General features: G+C 42.1%; 1 protein-coding gene across 1 annotated transcript; it reads right to left on the reverse strand.

Moving 5' to 3' along the window:
- Positions 1–1177: 1177 nt before the first annotated feature.
- MSANTD3 (Myb/SANT DNA binding domain containing 3) lies at positions 1178–26292 on the reverse strand. Its single transcript, XM_081278464.1, has 3 exons — positions 26107–26292; positions 13083–13533; positions 1178–6218 (listed from the first exon to the last, which is right to left on the reverse strand). Exons 2-3 carry the CDS (start codon positions 13498–13500, stop codon positions 5809–5811), a joined length of 828 nt encoding a protein of 275 aa, XP_081134590.1. The 5' UTR covers positions 13501–13533; positions 26107–26292; the 3' UTR covers positions 1178–5808.
- Between the last annotated feature and the right edge of the window lie 1708 nt (positions 26293–28000).

The raw sequence follows: 28000 nt of genomic DNA on the forward strand, positions 1-28000 counted from the left end.
GTGAATTGCTTTGGTCAAGGAGGTTTAGCAGATAAACAAACTTGAAATGTCCTACAATTGGATTTTCTCTCTTTTTCTTCTTCCCTAAGAAGAGCTTCCTCAGGAGAGCTACAGCTCCTTTAGCCTGGGATTCAGAGTGACTACAGATCTGCTCCAGCCACCAAATGTTCCAATGGCTGAGTGCCTCCAGTCCTACAGAAAGTGTAATACTAGCCCATTCCAAGAAATTTTTGTAGACTGTGGATAGGAGAATGGGAAAGTAGCTCAGTAGTAGAGTGTGTACCAAACATATATAAAGCCCTGAGTTCCATCCCAGCACACACACACACAAAAAGAGTCTAGATCCATGTGTACCTTACCAGCAGAGCACCTGCTCTGACCTAAGCTGCTGCAAAATGAACCAGATGATTAAACAGAAAAGGAACTGTAACCTTCTACTGCTACTCACAGTATTTTCACTGCAACAAGTATTCTTTTAATTTAAAAGAACCAAACTGTTAAGTAACAGGATTTAGAATTTTTACCCCAGCAAACACACAGAAGAGAAAACTAAGAACAGAACTTAATAAAATCTCTTAGTCACCAGGAATTTAGAAAGTAGGACCATGATACCAGCTAGAGACCTCCTTACTCTCTCAGCCCTCTAGAGAATATACATGATTAGTCCTTTCTCCCTATACCAGCAGTGATATAAGGACATTCTACAAGACTAGAGTCTTGGATCCTCTCATTCACAAGTAGCAGGATCACCCTTTTGTCCATCTCAATCAGTGTCAACAGTGAGGGAAACTTCACGCACTTTCAGGGCATCTGGATAATGAAGATACAAAAGTTTTCCACCTAATGATGATAAAGTGCACCATTAGGTTAATAATCAGCTTGTAAGCCCAACAATTATATTGAATAATAGAGGTTCACGAGATGTGTTCTTTTAAAATTTTGCATAAATCACACTTCTATAAATTGAATCTCATTGTAAATGCACCAATGTACTATTTAAAGAAATGCCAACATTAAGGAATGTTGAAAATCTTTCATAAAGAAAATCACTGCACTCTCGTATTTGTTATGGAAGTTTTACACACTGGGTATTCCTAAACCATGGAACATCTGGAGTACTTCCCCTGCAGGGGGCAACCCTATCCCAATGACAACAATAATGTTAAAATGCTTGGCATCATTTTTTATTTTAAAAGTTCTTTACCAACATATACTAATCTTCACAACATTCAAGGGAGGTAGATAAGTATTACAACACTTTCACAGATGGAGAAACTGAGACAGAGATTAGTAGATTGTATTGAAAGGCATAACATATGGCACAACTGGAGAAAGAATCTGTTGCAGTCACAGGTCACTGATGACCTTTCCCACGTTCTGAGTCCCACTAACACAAAAGTATCAGGTGGAGCATGGAAATGAGTCATCCATGATTTGGCTAGCTAAGGCTGAAAGTTACCTTGTTGATACTGGATGCTGACCATGCTGTCCTTTGGCAAGCATTCCCCACACATTCTCACATGCTTCCACCTCCAAATGGGAGAGGGGGAGATGCTCTAAGTACAGAAGGGGCTAAAGAAACAGGGTGGGGAAGTAAGACAGACGAGAAAACCCAGACTGATGTCAAAGCAAGGGAGAAGAACAATAGGACCAACTGGGAACCAGTCCAACAGAAAGGAAAGCCACAGTAGAAATGAAGTGTCATTCGTCTGAAAAGCTCAGGCATCCAGAAATGCTATTAAAAGGGTCATTCTTAGCAATGACATTACAGAGCCATTCCTCGTGGCTTTACCAAATATAATTATCAGGTCGTTCTGACATTCCCAGGAGGCAAAATCATTCCTTTCCTCTGGTCCAGACCAAGTGCTGATATAATTGACCTGACACTGCAGAAACTGTTGACAACTCAAATGCACTCTCCCACCATGCCACCTCTCTTCCTCTGCTCTGCTAGTCTCTTCTGAAACAAAATGAAAACACATCTTAAGATTCTCCATGCAAAATCCTAAGATATTTCCTAAATCTTTGATGCATCATAGTGTAGGATTCCATGTTAGATTTTTGTAAAGAGGCTGTGAGAAGCATACACAGGAATACCAACCCCTCCCAGCCAATGCTCCTTGGTACCTTTTCTGATTGTTCTAGCATGGAGCCAGTCTAAGAGATGGTGAATGGTATACCACCAGCTGCAATGGAAGTATTGATGGCAGAGGCAGTGTTAAATGAGAGGGGTGACCCAGGACCCAGCAGGGAGGGGCTAGTGTCATATGAACAGGTGGAAAGTGGCAACACAACACACGCAGGTGGAGAGGCAAACATCAGAGCAAAGATTGGATAGCCCAAGAAAATATGGGAGGAGGTCCTGGCTGAGAGGCCAGCAGTAGCATTAGTTTGTCTAGGCCTTTCCTAGGTCAGAGCCCAAATACCATTCCTCCCTGTATTTCAATCACAGCATCATTTTTTCAGGCATCTAGCTTTAACACCTTGCCCTTCATTACCCCAAAAAGCAATTACAACCACCAAGGCTTACTGATTCCACTTCAGCAATACCCTTCACATTGGTCTCTCTAGGTTTTATTACACCCTTTTCTGGGTCCTCCTCTCATCTCATCCTAACCAGGACCAAACCCTCCTACCTGATATCCCCGACTCCAGTCTTCTCTCACAGTTTCATCTTCTAATCTTCCTCCTGGAGTTCAGTTCTGATCACGGTACTGCCCAACTTGGAAATTCCTATGCCTTCATTGCCTCCTATTTATGTGTCTCATCTTGAATCTTCAACTGGATCTTGCATCTAGTGAAATTCCTATGCTTTTCCACCTGCCAAAATGACAACCCTAAAGACTTATTGCAAATGCCACCTCCTTCACGAGGTCTTCCTTCAAGCTTCTTAGATCCCTGCTCTCACTTACAAGTGTGCTTGAAGACATACACTGACCAACTACATGAGAGCTCTCTATAAGCCTTACCTCCTAACTGGGCTGTGCCCATGATTTGCCCTAGTAGGGGATAGTGAACTGTGTCTTAACATTTATCTGTCTATTCCCTACAATGCCTGCAAAGAAATGGTTATTGCATTTCCATATCAGGTAATGAACAGCTCAAAAATGAAATGAGTTGGGATGTTCTGTACTTGTTCATAAATGAATGCTATAAGAAGTATCCTAATGTGATCTGACTCGGGATAAAACAAATCCATGATGTAGCTCCAAGGGAAGGGCTGAGGGCAGGCAGGTGGGATTTGAGAGACCTGGGGCTGAGGCTCTGCTTTGCACTTACTAGCTGTAGGCTTGGTGCCAGGTTGTTCTCAGGGCATCATTTTCTTTTGCAGGATTTCACAGGATTAAGAATCAAATGAGACACATTTGTGAACTCTACACAAGTGGTTCTCAATCCCAATTATGCACCATAAACACCTATAAGGCTCCCCAAAACTACAGAGTACCAGGCCCCAACCCAGGTGAACTGAATAAGAATCCTCTGGAAGTGGGACCCAGTGGGATTAATTATTTATAAAATACTGCTTCTAATGCATAGTCAACATTGCAAACTACTGTTATAAAGTCATAAATACCATTAACAGTAGAGCAAGGTGCTTTAGGCTGCTGGCTTAATTATCCTTTATTTGTTCAGTTAGAAATTAGCTCAGTGCTTTTATAGTTCAATTAAAATATACTACTGTATGCCAACATTTTGTGTGTTGTTCTACATTGTTGTTTGTGTGCCTAAGTCATAAGTTCTGACAGCAAGCACAATAACCAGCCCACCACTGTACTGCCCCCCACCTCCTTTTTTTTTAAGGTTGATAAATTAAAACTTCATAGGGTCTTCTACACCCTTGCTACTCAGAAGTGTGTTAACCAGTCAAGCAGAACTGGTATAACCTGGGAGCCTGTTAAAAATGCAGAATCTCAGTCCTCACTCCAGAATGTGCATACTAACAAGATGAATTAATAGGTGAAACAAAGGCAATCTTTTCTCAGTTCCTATCTGTGTTTAGGACCTGCTGTTCCCTATCCTAATCCTGAAGGCATGGATGTGGAGGAGGATGTGGAGAAGGTCTTTCACAGACCACTTAAGCTTGAGACTTTAGGATACTTCATTCTCTAAAGGGTCCATTTGATTAATTAAGGACAGAAATCCTTATAAAAGTATCCTTCCTCTTTTAATCTTCTAATCTTTCATTATAGGATCTAAAATAATTAACCAATTCTTCTAAGATATTTAAAATATGATGCATTGTATAAAGTAAATTGATACCCATTTACCTTCCATCCAGAGCACAAATCACAGTCCAGATGTACCTTACAGAACTTATAGTCCCCAGGACTCAAATTTTAAAAAATTATCAAGGACAGCAGCTTAGCCATTGTAGGAGACGACTGTTCCCCACTGAACCAAGCTTTCCAGGCAATCGTGATGTAGGCTGATACTCATCCAAATTACACAAACCAAATCATGGCCAAGGAGTTGAAGCAGACTCCAAACACTGTCTAGCTCAGCTCCCTTGTTCTGTGGACAGGAAACGCCACACCAGGAACTTAAGGTCAAGTAGCAGCTTAAGGCGGAGCCATGCTTGGAACTTAGACCCCCTACTCCTAGCCCTACCCTACCTTATAAAGCCCCTGCTGCATCTACTCCTCCTTCCCCACCACAAGGCCTTGAAATTTCATTATCAGAGATAACTGATCTGCTCCGCACTGAAGTGTCACTTTGTGCCTTTAGGACTGCTCCCCCTACTCCTCTTAGGACTGTTTTTACTACTAGGTTACAGGAGCAGCTGCACACAACTCAATCAAAATATCCATTTATCAATTCCTACTTCTACATATGTTGATAATGGAATCTTAGAAAGGCAAGGTTAACCATGTAATGGCAACTCCACAGCATTACTATTCTCTAGCACCATGAGCATGGGGAGGGAAGAGCTTTTTCTTGGGAGACTGAAAGCAAGGTGACCAGGAACTCAGTAGCACAAAGTTGGGAGGAAGGAGAGAGACAGGACAAAAAACAGGGGCTCAGTTGAGAAGGTAGCACCTTTAAAAAACATACACAGTGTGACTATAAAATTCCAAGTCTTTTTTTAATAAAACAAACATAACAGTGTAGAAACCTAAATAAACATTTCTCCCTCAAAGTTGTTACATCCTTAGTTCCCAACAAAACTCTCTACTATTGGAGACAGTATTTGGAATTCCTCTTTTGGGAAGAGCCTTAAAAGGCAGTTTATGAACCACATTAGAAACTATCCTTTCAAATGCTGGGCTTTTTGGAAACAGAAAATCCATACTCAGAGGATGACACTGGAAAAAATGAAAGAGGTGCTGCAGCTCTTGCAGAAATTCCTTAAAGACCTCGAGCAAGTTCTGAGTAATAACACAGCCACTGGAGAAATGTGTGGGCACCCTGGACAGCCACTTTCAATGGGGAGAGCATTCATTTGATAGAAAAATTCTGTTGTCTGCTTAAAAAAAGAAAAAAATCAGCCACACTCCTTTATAGTCACACTTGCATTTGATTAAAAAAAGATACAACACTCACACATGGTTCTTATATGAATTCTAATTAAGAGACAATACATTCAGAATTATAGCACTCAGAGATAATTTTCAGAAACTATAACAGCTTCGTTGCCACTTAAGGGGTACATAGGGTGCAGCTGTTTACCTGAATGTATTCTTAAATAAGTGACTACTACCACTCTAATTTTCCTAGTTGTAGCTCTGTTACAGGTTACTGACCGCAAGTTCATGTTCCAGATTTCCTTTGCCAACACAGATTAATTACAAGGGAGCCACCCCCAAAGTCTTAGGGTGAATTGGGAAAGGGCCGGTTAAATGAAGAAACAGGCCATTCCTTGGTAAAAGTTTGTAGTTTTCTTTCCCAATACATCTTCTTTTTATTGAGAACTTCCATTTTTATCCTGTGTTCCTCCTCTGCCATCTCACACTCTCGCTCTATCTGCTGGATTTTGGCCACATGCACCTCATTCATTTGTATCAGCTGCAGTTGTAAGATGGACATTTGTTGATGGTGTTCTTCCTCATGCATCTTTTTTAAAGCACCTTCCTGAGAGGTTTTGCTCCTGTAGTTTTTATTGGCTGTTATTCTGACAGCTGAACACGAGGGTTCAGGTTGAGAGGTCCCCTCACATACTGGAAAATGTATGAACTCTTTCTCATCATCGCACAGTTCTCTATTTGAAACAGCAAATGATTCTGAAAAACAGTAGCAGAAAACATGTTCAAAGATTTTACAGGCAGAGAAAAAAGTCAATCCTAGCTCAAATGATAGGGTGCCTCATTACAGGATGGGTCTAAAATAGTGCCTACTTTGGCTTTCATGTCTATAGGCAACCTGGCCACACCTGACTTTTTAAAAACCCCAGGAATCAAAAGCAATTTCCCCTTAATAATGATAAAGGGTTTTGTTATGTTATTCCTAGAACTGCAAACTGTGGGCACAGTGGTCGACAATGTACTTATCAAGAATCAGAGAGCTTGTGATGATGATACAAATCCTAAACTGAAATGTGCACAACTCTGAGGAGGAGACCACAGTACAGGGCCAACCATGTGGGTCTTCAGATGAAGTTCTCTATCAGTCTGATCACCTTTTGCCAGTTTCTCATTCAGCTACAACACTTCTGCTACATCTCCTCAAAAGCATGGTTGCTGGTTGCTACTTCCTGTTCACAGGCATTAGCCCTCATGGACATCTTACGAATGCTCTTCCTAGAAAGAAGAGTCTGTATTCCCTGGCTTAGCTCCCTCCCACACCATTTCTCTTCCATCTCCTGCACCTGACTGTTACCACTGCACTGCTATATGGGGCCAATATTCAGATCCCAAGGACACTTGTCAATGTCCCCCTTACTTAGCCTCTTCCTTGGTACTCGACAATCCTTGAAACTGGCTTCTGGAGCACCGCTCTCTCCCTGGCATCTTTATAGTCTCCTTCCTCTCCAATTGCTGCTCTCAAGTCTCCTGGATGTACTGAGACTCCTCTCCACCCATCTGTTACCATTTCATATTCCCCTAAGGTTCCCATCTCTGATTTTCTTCTCCATCTCAAAATCTGGTTCCAACCTCCTTTTATCGTTCTTGCTTTACTCTTCAAAATACTTTGTGCACCCTTTAACCCTACCAAAAACTCACATTCTTGAAAAAGTCATGCTGCTTTTCATAATTCTGTCTCACTATTCCCTCCGTTGGGCTCACTGCCCACCCCCTGCCCCATTCCTTTTTCAACTCCTGCTAATTCCTACTCATTCAGGACCAATGCTGCTTGCTCTGTGAAACCTCAGCTCTTTCCTTTCTTTATAGGTACTCCTCCTATAGCACTCAACATGCACCAGGCTTTAGTCATCTCTTTTATCATTGGGCATAAATTACTTTCCAGTACACAGTAGATGCCTAGTAATGTTTATTGTGATGAACCCTTGAATACAAAAGGAAAAGAGCACATGGATGCAAAGGATGCCACTTTTGGTAGGTGCCATGTTTGCACTGATATTTTTATAGGATAATGACATTAGTGTCAATTAGAGAATTTCAATAGGGGAAACCACTAATTCCACTAACCCATGGAGTTGTCTAGCTGTGACGCCAAGGCTTTCTTGAGAAGCTTTACATTTCCAATAATGAGAATCTTCTCCTTAGAGAAAAGTAATACCAATTTATTAAGAGTTGATTACATTATTACATCCACTCCATTATTCTGGAAGACAGGATGCTGGGAATGTTAATGGCTACTGGGGGAAACCTAATTCGTGATACTCTGTTAATAAAAGTAAAATGGATACTGTTTAGATTATTTCACTCCAAGGGGTAAGGTAACAACTATAACTAGTTCCTAATTAAGATTAAAAACAGGTTAAAAATCTTACTTTTGGAAGATTAGTTTTAAAAATGAGAGAGAGAACTTCTGTGCCAGAGATAATGAAAGGTCTCCCTAGGACTCTTTTCCAACTCCAACAGCTCTGGCCTCAATTCAATCCCCTTCCTTTATGTTTCCACTGCCTTCTGGGCCCTCCTCTGACCCAGAGGTGGTTTAGCAACCTGTCCTTCAGGTTTCTGAATACTCTGAGCCTATTACTCAGGGAGAACCCAGCACAGAGTCTGGGACAGTGCTGGACATGTAAGAAATGCATGTGGGGTGAACTGGCTGCAGCAGATCATGTCCCTCCCCGCAACACAACTATGGAGAAAGAACAGTACTCCAGAGCGGGTGACTGAAGCACAGGACAAAGGAATGGGAGAGGGCTGACAGGGAGGACAGAGGACCTGGGGTACAAGCATTAACCACAAAGTCTTACCTCACCCATTTCCCTTCTAGTCTTCAATCTGAAAATATTTTTTTGAAGACTGGACACATTAGGCATTTTCTGATATCTCTACCCTTGTGGCTTCTAAATTTCATTCCAGAGGACAGTTCTAGATATTCCTTTGAGTCCTTAAAGTTCATCCTCTCACAATGCTGCTGTTGCTACCAATTTCTAAATGCTCACTTTCATCTCAGGAATTCTAGGCTTTGGGGACATGAGGAGGAAGGGGAGAAGGAAGAGGAGGGGGAGGACAACTACCATTTTCTGAATGGTGAAACAAATATGGAGTAGTGTTTTACAACATTTCCTTATCTAATCCTTACAACACCACTAGCAGGGAGGTATTATTATAGAAAATCAAATACAATTTCCAAGGTCATTTGGCTAATTGAAAGAGCCAGGATCCTAATGCAAAGCTACATGACTCCAAAATCTAAGCTCAACCTCTTCAACTCAGCCTCCCACGACTCTGCTTGCTCAGTTGATCACTTACATACTGTAAAATACAGCCCCAAAGTTGTATCCATTACAAAGCCATCTATTACTAAGAATATCAGTATGTATTCCAAATTTTGATCTCCAAAAGTTCTTTCTGAACATTCAAACAGTATATTCATATCTGGAGGCAAACAAATAACTACTTTAAGACTATTCTTTAAAATGAGCACTAACAAACATATTTTCAAGAAAGATAGGCCTCTTGAGAAGGCTAGCATAGATAGGAATTAAAGTAGGAAACCCAACTTTCAAACATGTTGGCTCCAATTAATAAAAGCTATGTTCAGATAGGAAGAATATTCCCCTAATTGGAAAAAGGCTAGCCTGGGAATAGCAACCTGCTACAAACACACACCACATAATAATCTCTTTCCCAAGTAAAACCAAACCAACCAAAGTAGAAAACAACTCAATTTTATGCAAAAAGGTTAGAAAAGCTTTTCTGGGACTGAGAACACAGCCAAGAGGGTGTTCTTTCACTTGGGCTTTGAGTAAATTTAGCATTAGCTGGAAAAGCCTACACAGCAGTGAAAGGCTATGAGGAAACTGTGTACGGGCCAATCTGCAATTCTCAACAGAACAAAGGAAACCAGATTATGGAGAAATGGATAAATGAGATAGGATGGATGCATATTATGAGAGATAATGCCATAACTAAAAGAAATGATTCAATTCATATACAATGAGAATAGCTCGTAAAAACATTATCCTAAGTGGAAAATGCAAAAGCAGAGATATCTACAATTTTTCATCTATGTAGGTTAAAAATATATGCACACAAAACACATGTGAAATAATACTCAAGCAGACTAGACTAATTTGGGTATAGGAGAAGAGAATGAAAGTAGGGAATAGGGATGAAAAGGGGATGAACACATAACTAATACAAAAGAGGGGGTTTTCACAGACCAATAATGTAGTTGTGCCACAATTGGAAATGAAACTCAGCCCTCTGTACCTGAGTTCCCACCCCAAAAAAATGGGATTGGATTAAACAGTGATGATGATAATTGAATTTATTTAAAAATATTCTCTTTATTTAATTATAATAGAGAAAATAAATACATATGTAATTAAATATAAATTATGCCAAGATACCTCAGAGGCTTAGTTTCCTTAAATGTATTGGACTATCATCTTACTTCCCAGTCACTCCTAGCAAATTTTGATGGCTCCCTTACGTTTGTTCTCCACATCTGATCCCCAAAGATAATGGAAAATACGTTTCAAGGCCATACTATCACAGATCACAAAATGTGCAGGGTGTTAACTGTTTAATATGTTATGGAAAAAAATACTTTTTCTTTTTCTTTTTCTTTTTTTAAATTCCTATTTTTCTTAAATTTAAAGTTACTGTGTTCAAACTGCAGTTGGACATTTTGTACAATTTGGACATTTTGTATAATTTGTACATTTTAAGAAAGTCCTTGGCAGAGCTAAGAATATCCAGGGGACAGTGATCAAGATGACACAGTTCATACTGTCTCATATTGAAACACAGTTGGAGGGAGGCCCCTAGTGGAATACTGCTACGCTCCATCCTGCCTCACATTTTTATAATAAATTCCAGCAAGTCTCTGAGCCCCTAATTCTATTAAGAGGCACTCTGTAAGATGTTATAATAGAAGTGTCAATAGAAATAGAATATGTTACATAATTGATTTTAAATTAATTTTCAATTCTAATTTCTGTAATATTAATTCAATGTATCTAAAATATTATCATTTAAATATGTCACCAATCTAAAATTTAATGAGATATTCAACATTCTTTTTGTAGTACTGTTTTAAAAATGTGTGTACTATTATGGCACATCTGAGTTTGGTCTACCAACTCATCAGGTGCTTATGAGCCTCATGCAGCTTGTGGCTACTGTACTGGACAGTGCAGTGTTAGAGATAACACAGGTAAAACAAACACACACACATAGTCCATGTGTCAAAACACACAGGAGGCCAGGAGGGCCATAACCATATATAGCAGATTTTCAACCTTTTCTCCACCAAGTCCCAGAAGGGATGATTGACAATTCTAATCTTTTATTTTTTGTTCTTTCTTTCTTGAAAATAAATAGAAACACAAATGGGTGGAATAACCTCACAGCTGTTTTAATGTGTAGAAAGAATTCTAACACCTTAATTAATAGTACTAAGAGATGACTTTGGGGACACTTCCCAACGGACTAACCACTAAGGTTCTCCACTGTGGAAACAGGAGTAGACAGGATTTGGCTGGGCGCCATGGAACCAGTGACCCAGGTGCCGTGGTACAGACCTGTAATCCCCGCAACTCAGGAGGCTGAGTCAGAGGGATCACAAATTGAAGTCCACCCTGCACAATTTTGTGAGACCCTGTCTTAAAATTAAAAAGGGCTGGAGATGTAGCTCAGTAATGGAGCCCTCCTGGATTCAATCCCCAGTACTGGGTGGAAAAAAAGCAGGAGCAAAGAAAAGTCTCCATTGTTATATAGGTATAAGCATCTAATTTAAAATAATTTTATTTTACAAGTGATCTCTAGCAAACATCACGACAGGAAGGACATTAAGAACCAATATTCATTTTCTTCTTGCTGAAAATTTATAGAGTGCATTATGAGTAAATGAATTACATAATTTCTTCTAAAAAAAAAAAAGGAGGGGCTGGGGCTGGGGCTCAGTGGTAGGGTGCTCACCTAGCATGCGAGAAGCACTGGGTTCGAGCCTCAGCACCACATAAAAACAAAATAATGTGTCTGCCTAAAATAAAGATACATAAATAAATAAATGTTTTTTTTTTTTTTAAAAAGGAAAAAAAATTGTGGATGAACTTTCTAGATCCTATCCCAGATTCTGAAAATGTGGACCTAAGACTGTCCCCTAAGGATGACCCTATAAAATCAATACACCAGAATCTAGAATACAGATTTGCAAAATAAACTGAAGGCAGTTCACCCCAGCATCTTCCTCAGCAACAGAGCCCAGGGGACACAAGCAATGTGGAAAGCCAGAAAATCACTTAAGCTGATTCGCTTTCTCCACCACCTCAGCACTACTTCCTATGCTGCCTTGCAGAGGCTAAACAGCTTTGAGGCCAGCAAGAGGGAGAGAGATCAGCTGAAGACAGAAGCGTCTACAAAGCAAGAACCCTGTCGTTCAGCAGGCCCAAAGAAACAGCAGGGAGGGAAAAGAGAGTTAGTAGAGTCTATGAAAACACTGTCTGCTAAGGAGCCAGCCTGGCTTGGGAACCCAAGAATCAAAACCGAGGCACTAGGCGCCTGCAGTGGAAAATGATGCAAGAGGGCCATTACATTAACCACTGTGGTTACCTAACTGGCTCCCTGAACTTAACCTCAGCCAAATGTTCACAAGCAAACTTTTGATCATAGTTTAGCTTCCCAGTGTGATCTGCCTACAGGAGAGGGAAAAAAAAAAAAAAAAGAAGTGCTAATCAAAAGCATGTATTTGGTTCACTTGGTAATTACTTTTTTCACTCTACACAGATAACATTCTTGGTTTCAGATAGTTTCTGGTAACTTTTAATTAACAGAAGTCAGTCCCTCAGAGCTCAATCTACTCTGGGGACACTGACAAGTGAATTTCTGATCCTGCAAGCCAAGAACCAGATTTTCTGGGGCAAGTACTTGCTGGGTCCTTGGAATACCTTATGAGTAACACCCAGAAACATTCCTCTGCTTCATAGTGACTTTTGCAAATTGCAGTGAACGGGTCAATTCATATATAATCTTCAATTGTATTATTTTCCTTTACTGGAATTATGTATGACATATTTGCTTTTGTCAACAGAAGCATATTAAAATAAAAATGTTTTTTCAAAATCCCTAAAGTGCTACAAATTAGAACTTTAGATCACAATATTATAGTGGATAGAAACATGGGATTTTAATTTGGATGAATGCCAAATGGATGTTTGCTATATTATATTAATCTCTGTACTTTGTCTTTTAAGTCAGAATTGAGAGGCTTACCACACTGGTTTGTTCATAACAGGTCCTCAAAATATACTGTTTGAGATAATAGTGAGTGAATGAATAAATCCTCATCAAATTCTCTTTAATATATTGGAAATGGGTTGACATAAGCAACTGATATTTCTCATTAATAACAGCTCTATTAATGTAGTCCCTAATTTTTCCTTATGTTTAAGTGATAATAAAATCTCTAAGACAGATGGCAGAAGGATTTAAACAAGTACTTTTGTTTTATGCACTATATGACTTGCATGTCAACACATTCCTCCAGTTTTCAATTACAAGCAGTACCTGGGGCTGCGGCATCAGGATGGTACTCGGGCTCCTCCTCGGGCGGGCTCTGCAGAAAGTACAGCTGCTCGGGCAGCATGCTGGCGATCTTCTCCTTCCCCAGGACGTGGGTGCTCAGCAGTGGGCTGACGCTTCGCTTCACTTTCTCTCTCCTTTCGTGGGCCATAATTTTTTTGGTCCGAGCCTTGATGTTCTCCCAGCACTTCTTGAGCTGTTTGAAATCCCGCAGCGACACGCTCGGCTGAGAGTTGTATTCGTGGGCAAGCGCTTGCCAGGTCCGCTGCTTGAGGGCGATAGTTCGGGCATCGCTTTTCTTGCACTCCAGCACATATTTGTACTTTTCTACCAAAGCAAGCAAGATGCTCTTTTCCAACTCTGAGAAGTATTTGGCAGGTTTTATAATTTCGTTGTTTTGCATTTTCCACTCTGTTTCTCTGGGCCGTTAGCTATCCTGTAAAGGGAAGTTTGAAGCAAAAATTACCAACTCCGGCAATAAAAGTGCTGGCAAATCACTTAAGCTTAATTCCTGACTTGATTCTCTTGTTTGGAAGAGGATCAGTACTTTCTTTTCCATTAATGCTGAATAACGAGATTCACAGGAGAATATTCAGAAATTTACTAGGAACTGGATTTTAGATGTTCCAAGATTTTCTAGTAGGTGCTTTGTCTTAGTCATACTATGAATATTTTGTAACAGAAAAAAAGAAGAGTAAAGTTGAACAACTATGTGGCACTTTGATTTCTTAATTTATTTCTGCTTAATGTGAGGGAATTGATTATTCCCCTCAAATTTTAATGTCAGACAGCTTTGGTACTAAATAGCTTTTTCAAGTTTTTGTCACAGATGAATATAAGAGAAGTCACTGTGCAATCAAACAGAAGGGAAGATGTAAACACTATGAAGATTTCAGAATCGTAAAGAAATTACTCCAAAGATCTGATATTTCCATCACTATATCTGTGACCTTAGGTCATGCTCCCAGAGCAACCTGAGATTCATCTTTTAAATAAGGGGGTGGAGCTGGGCAGTGGTGCACACCTGTAATCCCAGCAACTTGGGAGGCTGAGACAGGAGGATTCCAAGTTCAAAGCCAGCCTCAGCAATTTAGCAAGGCCCTAAGCAACTTAGCAAGATCCTGTATCAACATAAAACATATAAAGGACTGTGAATGTGGCGCAGTAGTAAAGTTCAATCCCTGGTATCAAAAAAAAGAAAGAAAAAAAAAAATAAGGGTAGAATCTGTGATCCCTCAAGTCTGAGGGTCAATTTTAAAAGCACATAATCTTATGTAAACTATTTCTATAATTTAAGAAGTGAAAAGGTCCTGCACACCTAGAGACTGAATCTACTGTCCCACCTTAAACTGAAGGAGCCAAGGGCTAGAAAGAAACAGGAGATTGCGCAAGATCATAAAGATGGTGACTTGGAAAGTCCAGAGCCTTTTTTTTCCCCAGTAGTCTGGTGTTCTTAACATCATTCTACAGCTATCTTTTGGGTTCTTGTCTTGAATGGCTCCAAATCTTTTAACCCCTGAGGCCACCCTGCCATTCCCCTACAGAGCTGAGTCAGCATCTTTCACACACAAGGTGCATTGTAAAGGTCCACTAAGTCTGAGACCTGTGTGTGTGTCCCATATCTTCTAATCAGAGGAGGCTCCTATAAGCTCAAACTCTCCACTGGGATAGAAACAGGTGGCTAAACAGCGCTGGTGGCAGCAGTAGAGTGAGCACTGTCTGTCCCTTTGCTGGAAAGGGCCAACCTTCTCCCAAACCTTCCTATGTTTCCAAAGCCTCAATCTTTCAGAGTAACAGGCAAGCATGGAGATAATGACGTGGTCCATTCAAAACTGGCCAGTCCATATCTAAAGAATTAGGAAACAACTTGAAAGGAGTCCTTCTAGCTAAAAGTGGGACAGTTGGAACAAGAGTGGCAAGTATACCAAAATTCATTATTTTCTCCATTTTTGAGTATGTTTGAGAATTTCTACAATAAAGAGTCAGAGTGAGGGGGAAAAAAAGCTGTGGCTTTTAAATGTATGGTACACTGATTTAAAATCACACTAGTATATGCCAGCTGTTCACACACTCTACCTGAGGAGTTACTGTAATTGGATCAGACTGAGGCTGCAGAGGACCAGGCCAGATCAGAGTTTCGGAATTGGGGTCAAGAATGTGGACTTTGACACTAGGGCAACAAAATCTATCAAGGTTTCTCATGATGAACTGCCTCATCCCAAAAGTTAAGGTTGGAATGAAGTTTTAATGTGATCAGGGTCTCCACCTACCAGGCACCCCTCTTCCCAGTCACACTGGGTACATTGGATATTAGAAATTGAAAGATTTAAACACATGTCAAAGGCAGGTTGGCCCTAGATCCTAAGCAATGCTAAATGAAAGGACATTTATCTTTGGGGATGTGTCCCTGTACCCTTAAATTCCCAACATGTGGTTTGATCACATTACTCTAATTTCCCTACAACAAGACCCCAGTGCAGGCCCCTTCTTCCTGAAAGATACTAAATTCATTTTTCACCTTTGTCAATTCTTCCATTCACTACAAAGAAATGTTTCCCAAACTGAAATTTATTAATGCATGCCCTACACAATCTATCTCTTCTATAAAGTCTCTATGTTTCAAAATGTCCATGTCCAACTTACTTTCTGTAGTTTTTATTATGAAATCAAAGGGTACACTGAATGTTCTTAAACCACAAAGCTCCAAGAGCAAATTCTAACCTGATTCCTGATCCCAACTCCTCAACCACAGAGATATCAATATGACAATTTTCCCATGCCCCAACTCTTTAAGAATTTGCTACTAAGGATTCAGAAAGCTCTGATCCACAAGGGAAAAAACGATTACTCTCTATTTTGTTTTATTATATATAAAATGCTATTTTATATGTACTTTATATATGTGTGTATGTGTACATATATATTACATATACTTTTGAAATAAATCTTTTTCCTATTTCAATGATTTCTTCAAGAAAAATTCCTAGAAAGGAAAGGGTTGCCATGGAAGATGAAAATATCAAATATTTTGTGATAACCATCAATTTGTCCTTGTAAAATTTTGTACCAACTTACATTCATACTAACAGCATGAAAGCATATTGTCTCCCTACTTCAATTACTCTTTTGGTGTTGGGTTTGTTTGTCTTTAGTACTAGGGATTGAAATCAGAGGTGCTTAATCATGTCCCCAGGCCTTTTTATTTTTTATTTTGAGACAGAGTCTCATTAAGTTGTTTTTGACCTCACTGCTGAGGCTGACTTTGAACTTGTGATCCTCCTGCCTCAGCCTCCCAAACCACTGGGATTATAAGTGTATGCTTTGCTCTTATTGTTAACACATTTTTTTTTTATTCTATGCTATCTGTAGAGGTAAAAATTGTCACTTTACTGTCTAATATTATATGGATTGCAGCTCTCAAGCAAATAAGCCAACATTCTAAGGAAAACCCCTGTGATACTTGATAGAATTGAAACTATGCAGAATTAATATCCAGCGATTTAATAATTTTTCCTTGCAATGTATGCAGTACCACTAGTTGCTATCCGGCAGTGGTGAACTTGGGGGGAATCTCAACTTCACAAAGGATTTTGCCTTAAGTGTGGCCAAGGGGGTGTGCCTAATAATGGCAATAATGTAATAGTAGAAAACTGTTATTGAGCTCTTACTGTGGATTACATGCTATACCACATGCTTTATATCATACAATTCTCCCAAAAGTAGCTCAAGAGCATCATTTGTTACACCTCAATTTTTTTGCTTAAAAAAATTACAGTACCAGAAGAAATTATGCAACTGCTCTCAAAAGCAAATACTAAGAATTACCAAAACCTGGGGACCATTAATAATCTATTAACTAAACTGTTATTTAATCACTAAGTAAATCCAGACTTACCAATTTACTTCGTTTAATTTCTTAGGACAGAAGTCCTCCCTGGGCCCTGTGGTTGCATTCCATAGGACTATAAAGGGATTCTAGTACAAGCCAATATAATCCAAAGGTTCCATATAGATTCTCAACAATCTTATAAATAGATTGTTTATGTCTACTAGCCAATGATTGCTGAGGGCCATTGCCAAGTAGGAATGACGCATCAAAATTTCCTTGTCAGCGTACCCCATGTTGCTTAGAGGACATTCGCTGTGACATTGCATGTATGCTTTAGTAAGGTGACCTTGCTCAAGGACCAGGGCGGATCCGGGTTTAGAGCTGATCAGGTTTTAGGGAGTATCCTGTCCTTGGGTTTAGGGAAGTTCCAGGTTTAAGGTGTACCCTGCGGGGGAATAGGGCGTATCCTGCTGCCTCAGGCGCGCCCGATCCTTGAGTTCTCGTTGAGTTCTCGTGAGATTCAGAAAGTATTGGAAAAGAAAGCCTCGTGGAGTAGGTGAATTGGGCGGCGGCAGAACTGGGATTTCCCCAGAACGTGTGTGGAGGCCGGTGTGAATTCGGGAATAAAGAATTGCTGTTTGAATCTACAAGGTGTGTGGTGGCTCGTGATTCTGTGCCCAGCCAAGACTGCGGCAATGATTATTTCCATTTCTCAGAGAAGAAACCTGAGACTCAGTAACTTGCCACAGTAAGCTGCAAGACCAGGATCCTCAGGTCTGAGCCCAATGCCCATGCTCCTTATTTCAGACCTAGTGACAGCCTCTACTCCCTTGCTCAAATTATGTCAATTAATTAGCAATTTAGTTGCCAGTTGGCAGAGGTCTGGGTAGGGCAACTTAGGGAGTGGTGCCTGCTCTGCCCATCTCCATTTGTTGGTTCTTCTCCTCCCTGCCCCTTCCCCACCAGGTTATTCCTCTTGCCTTCTACATCTCCTCCCTCCATCTTGCAAACCCAGGCCCCAACAGCCCCTGCACAGGGTACCTCACTCCAGAGTTCCAAAACAATTTCTGCTGTTGATTTGGCAAGAACCATGTCTGTAAAGTAACTGTAGAGATCACATGGAGCTTTAAAATGGCCCACACCCGAGGGAAACTCTAGCATTCTGCTTGAGCACCCGAAGGACAATCCTCAGTACAATAGTGCTTCCCAAGGTAAAGCTCTCACCAGCAAAGTTTATTAATACTAACTTCCAGGCTGGAAATCCTATTCTAGCTTTAAAACTATTCAGCAATGTCCAGGATTGGCTACAAGTGACAACGTAACAAGCATTTCCTGCTGCATCAGTTTTTATTAGAGATAAACTAGTCTTCCCTGCCCTCTAATTCTGCTCAGTAGCAATTCTTTTACACCTGCTATTCAGCTAGATAATACATTACCTTTTCCTGTGCATGGTTGTGGTCCAACAAGCAGCTCAGTGACCCTCACAAAGTGGGCAATCAATAAACATTTAATGAATGCTTACATTTTTACACAGGTGTAAAACTGCCTATCGTGTGTAAAATATCACACACAAAAACAGAGTACACTAAAAGCTGCATTCAGTTAAAAATGGTCAATAAAATAACAAAATCCAAATACAATGAAAGTTTCCCTTGGATTTGGCAAAGAAAGACCGACCCATAGACAGGTTTAAATAAAACAGTACAATTCTAACATCATAAAAGAATAAGGAGGAAGTGACTAGCACAATCCCCAAAACACTAACACTGAGTAAACTACCAAAAGATTGCAATAGGTACATTTAATATTACCTTAAGGCAAAAACCCAGGTGTGTAAGCACTGAATTTTTGTGTGCTCCCAAAATTCAAACACAGCCCCAGTGTGACTGTATTTATAGACTGAAAACTGTAGGAAGTAGTTAAGGTTAAATTAAGTCATAAGTTTGGGGCCGTAGTCCTATGGGATTAGTAAATGCTAATAAGTGTTAAGAAGCACTTACAAGAAAAAAACACCAATTGTGTGGTAGCATAATCTCAGTAACTTGGGACACTGAAGCAGAAGGGTCTCCAGTTCAAGGCAAACTCAGCTATTTAGTGAGATCCTAAACAATTTACCAAGAATAAAATAAAAGGGCTGGGAATGTAGTTCAGTGGTAAAGAATCCCTAGATTCAATCCCTAGTAACACCCCCCCAAAAGAAGAGAGATCTCTCTTTCTCTCTCTGCACATAAAAGAGGCCACTTGAGCACACAGTGAGAAGGCAACCACCCCCAAGCTAAGAGAAAGGTCTCAAACAAAACCTATCTTGTTGGCACCTTTGTGGTGGACTTCTCATCCTCTGAAAGTATGAGAAATGAAACATGCAATCTGTGACATGCAATCATGGCAGCCTGAGAAGACTAGGTATGCTCTCTAATGATTTTTTAGTCAGCCAAGGGTGAAACCAAATCTTAAGTCTGAGCAAAGACTAGAGAAATTTGGCAAAGATTTTGCTTCTACTTCCTTTGGTAGAAAAAGAAGTTCTTTAAAGTTAATGGGCATTGTAACTGAAGAGCTGTGGCCCCTTGGCCTAGGCAGTTGTCAAGATATTAATGAACTAGGGCTCCTAAAGTAAACTTGATGCAGAAAATCTGGGTTCAGTTCTGGCCTTCAGCACCCACTTGACTGTGTAACTTTAAATGAGCCAGTAATCCTCCAATGCTTCATTTGTAAAATGGATTTTATGCCCCCCAACCTGTCCTACTCCCTGAGCACCACAGTCTTTCAATGCAAGTGAAAAACAAGCATAGATTAGAGCTTCAATAAATTGTAGTTCTTTTCCCACCTCCCACACATATCAGACTCTTTCCAAAAGTAGAACAGTGGTCTATATGCCATATATATATTTCAACCATATACTTATGGGCTTTTTATTTCATATACACACAATTCAACAAATATTGAATGCATGCCTGCCAAAGGCTGAGCGCTGCCCTTAAATACATGAGAGATAAAAGCCAGCTGAATCCTGCAGCCTAGGAAGAGCACTGGCATGCATAAACCGACATCTACAGCCAGCAAGAGGCAGGCTGAAGCAGACAACCTAACAGAGGACCACACGCCTTAGGTGAAAAGGCAGGAGAGGGAAGAGGTGAATCTGCCTTCTTCATGAACAAGAGGACATTGTGCTAGACCTGTAAAAATGAACAGGAGATGAGCAGGAAGAGTAGAAGGAGATACTTCAGAAAAAAAAAAATGGATAAGGGCCTGGAGCTGGGATTGTGGCTCAGCAGTAAAGTGCTCACCTAGCACGGGCGGGACCCGGGTTCGATTCTCAGCACCACATAAAAATAAAGGCATTGTGTTGTGTCCATCTACAAAAAAGACAGACAGAAAGAAAGAAAGAAAGAAAGAAAGAAAGAAAGAAGGAAGGAAGGAAGGAAGGAAGGAAGGAAGGAAGGAAGGAAGGAAAGAAGGAAAGAAAGAAGGAAAGAAAGAAGGAAAGAAAGAAGGAAAGAAAGAAGGAAAGAAAGAAAGAAGGAAAGAAAGAAGGAAGGAAAGAAGGAAGGAAAGAAGGAAAGAAGGAAAGAAAGAAAGAGAAAAGAAAAGAAAAGAAAAGAAAAGAAAGGGCCTGGACTCTGAGTGGGACAACGGTAATGTAGAGGAGGTACATGCCAAGGATTGTTACGAAGGAAAGAATGACCAGGATGTGTGTGTACACTAGGGTGAAGGATAAAGCAAGAGCAGGGCAATGGAATGCATGAGGATTAACTTGTGCAGGAGTCAGAGGGAATGGCATTTCTGAAAGTTGATGAGGAGATCATGGTCCCATAATGATGTAACTCAACACAGTGCATTATGGGACAGGCTGAATCCTGTGATATGGTAAGTAGGGTGATAGAGATGAGCCTGTGGACACTACTCCAGAATGGAGGAGGTCCAAGAATAGGAATCTTAATTCCTTAATTCTCTAGAAGAGAATTAGTCTTAGAACAAAGCAGGGCCACAACTTGAGAGACTACCAACACAGAGAGAAGTGGTGGGTGAGCTGGAGGAAATGGGGCACCTATTCCCCAGGGTATCTGCCAGGTAGGGGATCAGTTTGTTCTCAAATGATAAAAGCTGTTTCCTATTCTCCTGACTCAACATCTCAAACCTTTCTTTGAAACAATCTAGAGCCTAACATATTAAAACTTAAAAAAAAAAAAAAAAAAAAGGATCTTAGTCCAATCCTCTTACTTCTATGAGGAAACTGAGACTCATAGCAAAATAGGGACTTCTCAAGGCCTTGTAACAGAGGAAAGACTCCAATCAAATCTTCATGGTTTGTTTGCGGGCCCTCTCCCCTTTTGGAACTCCTTCCCATCAAGATCCCCTTTGCGCTAGCTTCCCCCAAGACTTACTGATTATCCCACCTACCACAGTTTGAATCTGAGTATCCTCCAAAGGCCTGATCCCCAGCTTGGTGCTGCTGGGAGGTGGTGGAAGCTGTAAGAGTAGAGGCCTAGTGGGAGGCCTGCCCTTGAAGGGGATGTGGAGCCCTTCCTCTCTTCCTTCACTTACTGGTCATGAGATGAGTGGTTTTGCTCTGCCACATGCTCTCACCACAACGTGCTGCCTTGCCACAGGGCCAACCAATCATGGACTAAAATCTCTAAAACTGTGAGCCAAAATAAACCTTTCCTTTTTATAAATTGACTGTCTCAAGTATTTGTTATAGCAACAGAAAGCTAACATATCATTTGAAAACTAAGGTCATTGCTCTAAACTCTGCCAACTCATTTTGTGACATTAGGCAAGTCCTCTTTCTTCCCTGTCAATTCCTCATCTCTAAACTAAACTCTAAACTATTTTAAAAACTAAAGGGGGTGTTCCCTGAAGTCCAATCCAGTGCTGGAGTCTCAGCACTACTACTGACACTACTGATTTTCTGCAATCAGACTTCTACAGCTTGCTGCCAAAGATGTATGGGTGGTATTTTCTGATTTTTGTGAGGCCAGTGGAGCTACTGGCCAATGAAAGAGAACACTGCAACACAAGGAAATGATCTCACACAATCCTGCTATTTGCTTCAAGGCCCATACACAGATTTAATTCCATAAGTTAAGCAATTCCAGGTAAAATGGCTAAGATAGATGATGTGATCTGTTTTCCACAGCTCTTTGAAGAGAACCGGCTACAGAGACTTTTTTTTTTTCTCCTATAGTGCTGGGAATTGAACTCAGGGCCTTATGTATGTGAGGCAAGCACTCTACCAACTGAGCTATATCCCCAGCCCCAGAGTAGACACTTGATAAACACTTGTGGAATATATGTAGACCCACCAGCTTACCATTTGTAATTTTTACTAATTATATAGCTAGATGTTCTACTATGTAAAATTTCTCCTTTTATAAGGGATTCATCATAAAAATATCATTTTATGGCTTATTTTTCTAAATACCATCACAGTCCAAAAAGAAGTAGAAATGCCATTTTTTTCAAGAGCTTCATGACAGCCATGAACCTTCCTGATCTCGTGATCTTCACATGTTCAGACCTGTCTGTCTCAGTTGGCCACTCCCCATGTCCTCTCTGCCCCTCCACCTTCTTTCTTTGCTTTTAGATTTTCCATTCTTCAACCCAGTACCAAACTTGCCTCTCATGTGTTCCCTCCTCTTCCCCTTGCGCACCCATCCCAGCAGCCATGTAGTTTGAATAGTTCATCTTTACCATCTGTGTCTGAGTGCAACTCTGAGCAGAACCAGCCTTGTATTTAAAGGCAAGAGCCTTATCATCCCCTCCCCTGTCCTCCCACTCTCACAGTCCCCTCTAAAATCCAGATGAGGGTTCTTAAAAGTCCTAGCTCCTTCCTTTGCCTCCCCAACAGCTCCATCCTAAACCACCCCCACCTAATGACTTCCCTGAAATGCTTCTGAAATCATATTATTGCATCCTCCACAGAAAGCACTTCCAAAATACAGAAGGTGCTCTTCTGTAGGTGTTCCCACTCCACACTCTCCTCCACACCCACCACTCCAGCTACAGCCATTGGCTCTCGGGTCTTCTCTAGACCATGGGTACCATGTATTTACTTCTTACCACAGCACTCTGGGAATTACTCAGCACTGGGATCTATCCACATCAAAGATCTCCCCTGTTTGAGGCTTGGGACTACATTTCATGTGTATCTTTCACATACACAAGAGGCAGTGTTTGTTCAAAAGAAAGTGAGCTATCAGGGAGAACCTCTCTCCTGGGTCCCATCCTTTCTCCTTAGCATCAATTGCATTGCCAGTTATTTCCCAACCACCTCTATTTAGCAGCCCAATATGGAACCTCATAAATCTTCAATTCTCCAGTCAAAAACAAACTAATTATTCCTCTACCTCCCCTTGATGTCTGATGAGTTCAGCCACATCAAGTTAGACTTCCAAAGCAGAAACCTCAGTGTGTTCTTCAATATATGCAACCAGATGTCAACACAGTGTATGTTCACTCAGTATCTATTCCCTCCTCTCCCATTCTCATCACCCATGGCTGAGGTCAGACTCTCATCTCTAAAATGATCTCCCAAACTTCTAGCTCATCTTCCACACAACCATAGGAGGGATATTCCTACAACACGGTGATCAAGCCACAGGTGTGTTTGTATACTTCTGACACCTCTCCCCCTCCCTAAATGACAGATAAATCCAAATTGTCATTTGGTGTTCAGGGACTTTCTGGATCTGACCCTGATTATAGCACCCACTTCACCACCCCTCCCATCCTCTCAGTATTTTTCAACCTAATCAGATTAAACTCACCTCATGCCCTTGACTCTGCCATGTTCTCATGCCTCTTTGCACACAAGGCTTCCTCTGGCTGAAATCTTCACCCCAGGGTTCACCCAGGACCCATTTCCATCCTACAAATATCAGCTCCCATGTGATTTTTCTGAAGCCTTCCTCAACTAATGCCCAGGCTGTTGTGTTTGTTTAATTTATAACAGCTTCCTTTTAAAATGAGTTTGAAGCAGCTTACAAACTATGCACACACTGCAGCTTGATTTTTTTTTTCTTGAGAGGAACTATCAGGGCAAAGACAAGATAGAGTACAAGAGATAAAAGCTAGGAGGTAATGGAGCACTCAAAAGATGTCATAGGTCTCATATTCATCTTGTCAGCAGTACACTGGCCACAAGTCTCTTATCAAATGAATTAGCTATTCTTCTGTGAGCCCACTACCAACTGTGGATGCCTGGGAGTACCTCTCATATTTTTTTGTAACTTGCTCTTCATGCCGGTCTCCCTCCTGGACTGGGGAATTTCTAAGGGCTAATTTCTGATTCATCTCTGAATCCCAGCATGTAGCATATGACTCAGCACACAACTGATGCTCAGCAGACGTTCATTGAATGGACATGGAAAACAGTACAAGTGCTTGTTGAGTTCTCTGCTAGATATTTGAAAAATAAGATTATTTATCCTCAGGAAAAAGTTACGATACTCAAAAATGGCAGAGAAATGAATTTGAACCATATATCGTCTATCTCTCCAAAGCAATTACTCTCCACTATGCCTTGTATTCACCACCTTCACCACATTGTGTTCCCAAATACCCTCTGTTCAAGGCCTAGTTCAAAATAAAGCACACTTCTCCAAGAACTCTGTTCACTTGCCTTTACTATAGTCTTGCCTGACTTTCTGCAGCACTTATGTAAGACATCGGAACAGGGCAGATTGTCTTCTTGGTAACTGCAAACTGAAGTCTTCCAGGTACTCTGCAGAGGGTATGCTGAAGCAGCCAGCTTCTCTTTCCAAAGCATTTCCCCTAGTGTATCCCTGGATTTTTTCATAGTTCAAAGTCTTCCAGTTTTCTCCATTCCAAAATGAAATTCAAAACAATCTCTTGGGGCCCACTGCTTCTCTAACCAAGTGAATGTAACTCAAACACCCTCCTCCATTACATCAATTAGTCCTTGGTATTTTAAGCGTCTTATTAATCTTTAGCCCTGATGAGCATCCCCATCTCCTGAAACACATTATAAGAAGTGCAGGCATCACAGAAGGGACAAGGACACTTTAAGAGGCCTGCCTAGTCAGGGGCCTGCATTCCTTCTGAATACCCTTTTGTCCTGCCCCAGAGTAAGAAGAGACAACCTGTGATCTCCCTGGGGGCACCCGCCCCTGGTTTCTAAAGGCAGGCTGGGAGACTTGGTCCAGCATGCTGCTGGGAGGATGGACTGGACCCTTCTCCCCTCCTCTACACTGTCTCTAGGGTTTTAGGATTCTTCCCCTCCACTCCTATCTCCAAATTCCCATAGCAGTCCTCAATCCTAACTCAGAAACTATGCTTTTTAATTAACGCTCAACAATTTCCTGGGGGACACATGGTCTTTTCTGACATGCTGAAATGCACACCTCATGGCCCCCCTTTTATTATCTTACCTCTAGTTTTAAATGTGTGATAAATATATCCCTGAATCCTATAACCACTCTAAGTATGGCAAGAATATCTGTACTCTAGATGTTACCACACCTAAGAAACATCCATTCTCCAGAATCAGAAGAGCACAGCTAAATTCTTCTGTTTCCTACTTCTAAATAAAGATTTTTCATGTAATTTACAGTAGCTATCACATAGCACCAGTGCGATGATTTAATGATAATTCATGCCAGATGCTCCATAGAAAGTGCTCAGAATTAAGCTATTATCCTGGACACACATCTCTTTCACAATAGTACCTGAGAAGAGGTATTACATCACGCCCCCCGCCCCCCAACAGGAGCTTCCCCAAGGTCAGTCAGAAGGGATGATGCTCTGCCTTCATCCTCCGAGTGGGGGGCTCTCTCCTCTTACACCCCTGGGCAGGGCACAGAGGGTCTCAATGGAGACAAGTATGGAAACCCGGCGAGCAGAGCGCGGCGTGCGAGGAAGCCGGGGCTGGGAGGACCGCAGCACTGCAGGTCACCTGGATTCTTCCCCAGCGACTCCCGACCCAGGAGTCCGGATCCCCTAGCTCCAGGAGCACCGCTGAGCTCGCGCCCCGGGGCTTTGTACGCAGCAGGCCGGCCCGCCCGCCAAGTCCCGCCGCGGCGCGAGGAGGCGGCCGCCTGGCGCCCGGCCTGCAAACAGGGGTCGCGGCGGCTCGGCCCCAAAGCCCGCCAGGCCCGCCCGCGGCCTCGCACCGGCCCGCGCGCCCGCCCGCCGCGGCCCTCCCGGCCTGGAGCCTCCTACCTGCGGGGGCGGCGCGGCGGCCGCGGAGACCCGGGGAGGGGCCGGCGAGGCGCGAGCGCGGCGGCCTCGACTCCTCTCGCGGGCTGAGCGGCCGGGAGGGCCGCGGGCTCCGGAGCGCCGGGCGGCGGCGGCGCGCCCCCGGCCGGCCAGGCCCCGCCGCGCGCGCCGCGGCCACAAAGCCCGAAGCCGCCGCCCCCTCGCGGGCCGCCGCCGCCTGCCGGTCGGTCGCCGCCGAGGAGGGCGGGAGCGCGGCCCCGCGCAGTCCCCACCTCCCCGAGCCGCGGCCGCCGGGCTCCCCGGGGAGCAGGGGCGGGGCGCGGGTGTCCATCTTCCACCCGCCGGGCCGCGCCGGCCCCCAGCTGGCGTTCCCCGGCTGGCATCCTTGAGCTGACTGGGTTCCCTTTCCCCACCTTGGCCGACGAGCTCCTGAAGGGGCCCAACAAAGTGCGTTTCTTTTCCCTGAACAACAAAAGAATGCATTTGCCACGAGGGATGTGGCAGTGGTGGACTCGATTAGTTCGGTCCAGGGCTCCTCATCGACAGAGGCCCTTTTCTTCTGGGACTCGGTGGTGCGGGGAACCGCCGACCCCTGTGTTCTGAGTTTACCACCGACTTTTGTTCTGTTTTAATTGGTGGGATCTGTCTCCGAGGTAGTGCGCTGCCCGAGGGCCGGGACTGTGCCGCGGAGCTCGGGACCTGGCTCAGCCCCCGGGTGCTGACTCGGTGGGAACCAACACGTGTGCACGCGAATGCACAACAGACCGAGCAACTGGGGGACAAAGCACGCTCCAACAGACAAGGCGCTTAGCCCTTCCCGCAGGGATGGTTTCTTTTGCCCTGGATCCGCTGGGAAGATTCCAAGACCACAGAACAGGCTGTTGAACTTTTTTTTTTTTTTTTTTAATCGAGCTGAAATTCACATGGCATTAAAATAACCGTTTAAAAATAAATAATTTAGTACAGTAATTGTATTTATAAAGTTTGGCAACTACCACCACTATCTAGTTCTGAAATGGTTCCGATGTCCCAAAAGGAAACCCTGGCACCAGTTAAGCCTTAACGGATCCAGTCCCTACTCCCCCACAACCTCTGGCAATCACTAATTTGTTTTCTGTCTCCATGGATTTACCGTTTCTAGGTATTTCATGTAAATAGAATCATACAATATGTGGCCTTTTGTGTCTGTTTTCTTTCTCTTTGCCTAATGCATTTAAGGTTCATCCATGTTGTAGCATGGACAGTACATTGTTTTCATAGCTGAATAAGATACCATTTTGTATGTCTATAGTACAATTTAATGATGATCATCTGTTGGTGGATATTTGGGATATTTCTACCTTTCATCTGTTGCTGAATTTTAGGGTTATTTTTACCTTTTCCACAGCTATTGTGAATAATGCTATTCTGAACCTGCCTGTACATATATTTGTCTACTTTGTCCAATTCTTCAGAATCATACTGGAGTGGTAATTTTTTGTTTGTTTGTTTTATATTGGTAAGGACCTAATCCAGAGCTTGGGGGAATGCTAGATAAGCCCTGAACCACTGAGTTACATCCTGGGCCCCTATTTTTTAACTTTTTGAGCAACTACCAAAAAGTTTTCCACAGCAGCTGAATGAATCATTTTGCAGTCCCACCAGCAATTTATGAATGTTCTCAAACTCTTTGCAACCTCACCAACACTTGCTATTTTCCTTTTTTATTTTTTTAATCCCTTGGACATTTAGGGGGGCAATGTCTGCTTGTCAAGCTTCCACCACCCAGACCTTGAACAGTGCTGATCCAAGGCTTTCACTCAAAGACAAAGAACTTCCAAACCCTCCCTAGGCACAGAAGAACCAAGAAAAATAAAAATACTAGGCTAAGAGCTATATTGTTCTTTTTTTTTTTTTA

This window comes from Spermophilus citellus (genome assembly GCF_964194105.1).
Source record: "Spermophilus citellus genome assembly, chromosome: 2".
NCBI classification, from domain to species: Eukaryota; Metazoa; Chordata; class Mammalia; order Rodentia; family Sciuridae; genus Spermophilus; species Spermophilus citellus.

Coding starts and splice junctions, on each gene's coding strand:
- MSANTD3 (XM_081278464.1), bottom strand. CDS start 13,500: ATGCAAAACAACGAAATTATAAAACCTGCCAAATACTTCTCAGAGTTG. Junction 6,219..13,082: donor TCCTGATGCCGCAGCCCCAG/GTACTGCTTGTA, acceptor ACTGTTTTTCAG/AATCATTTGCTGTTTCAAAT.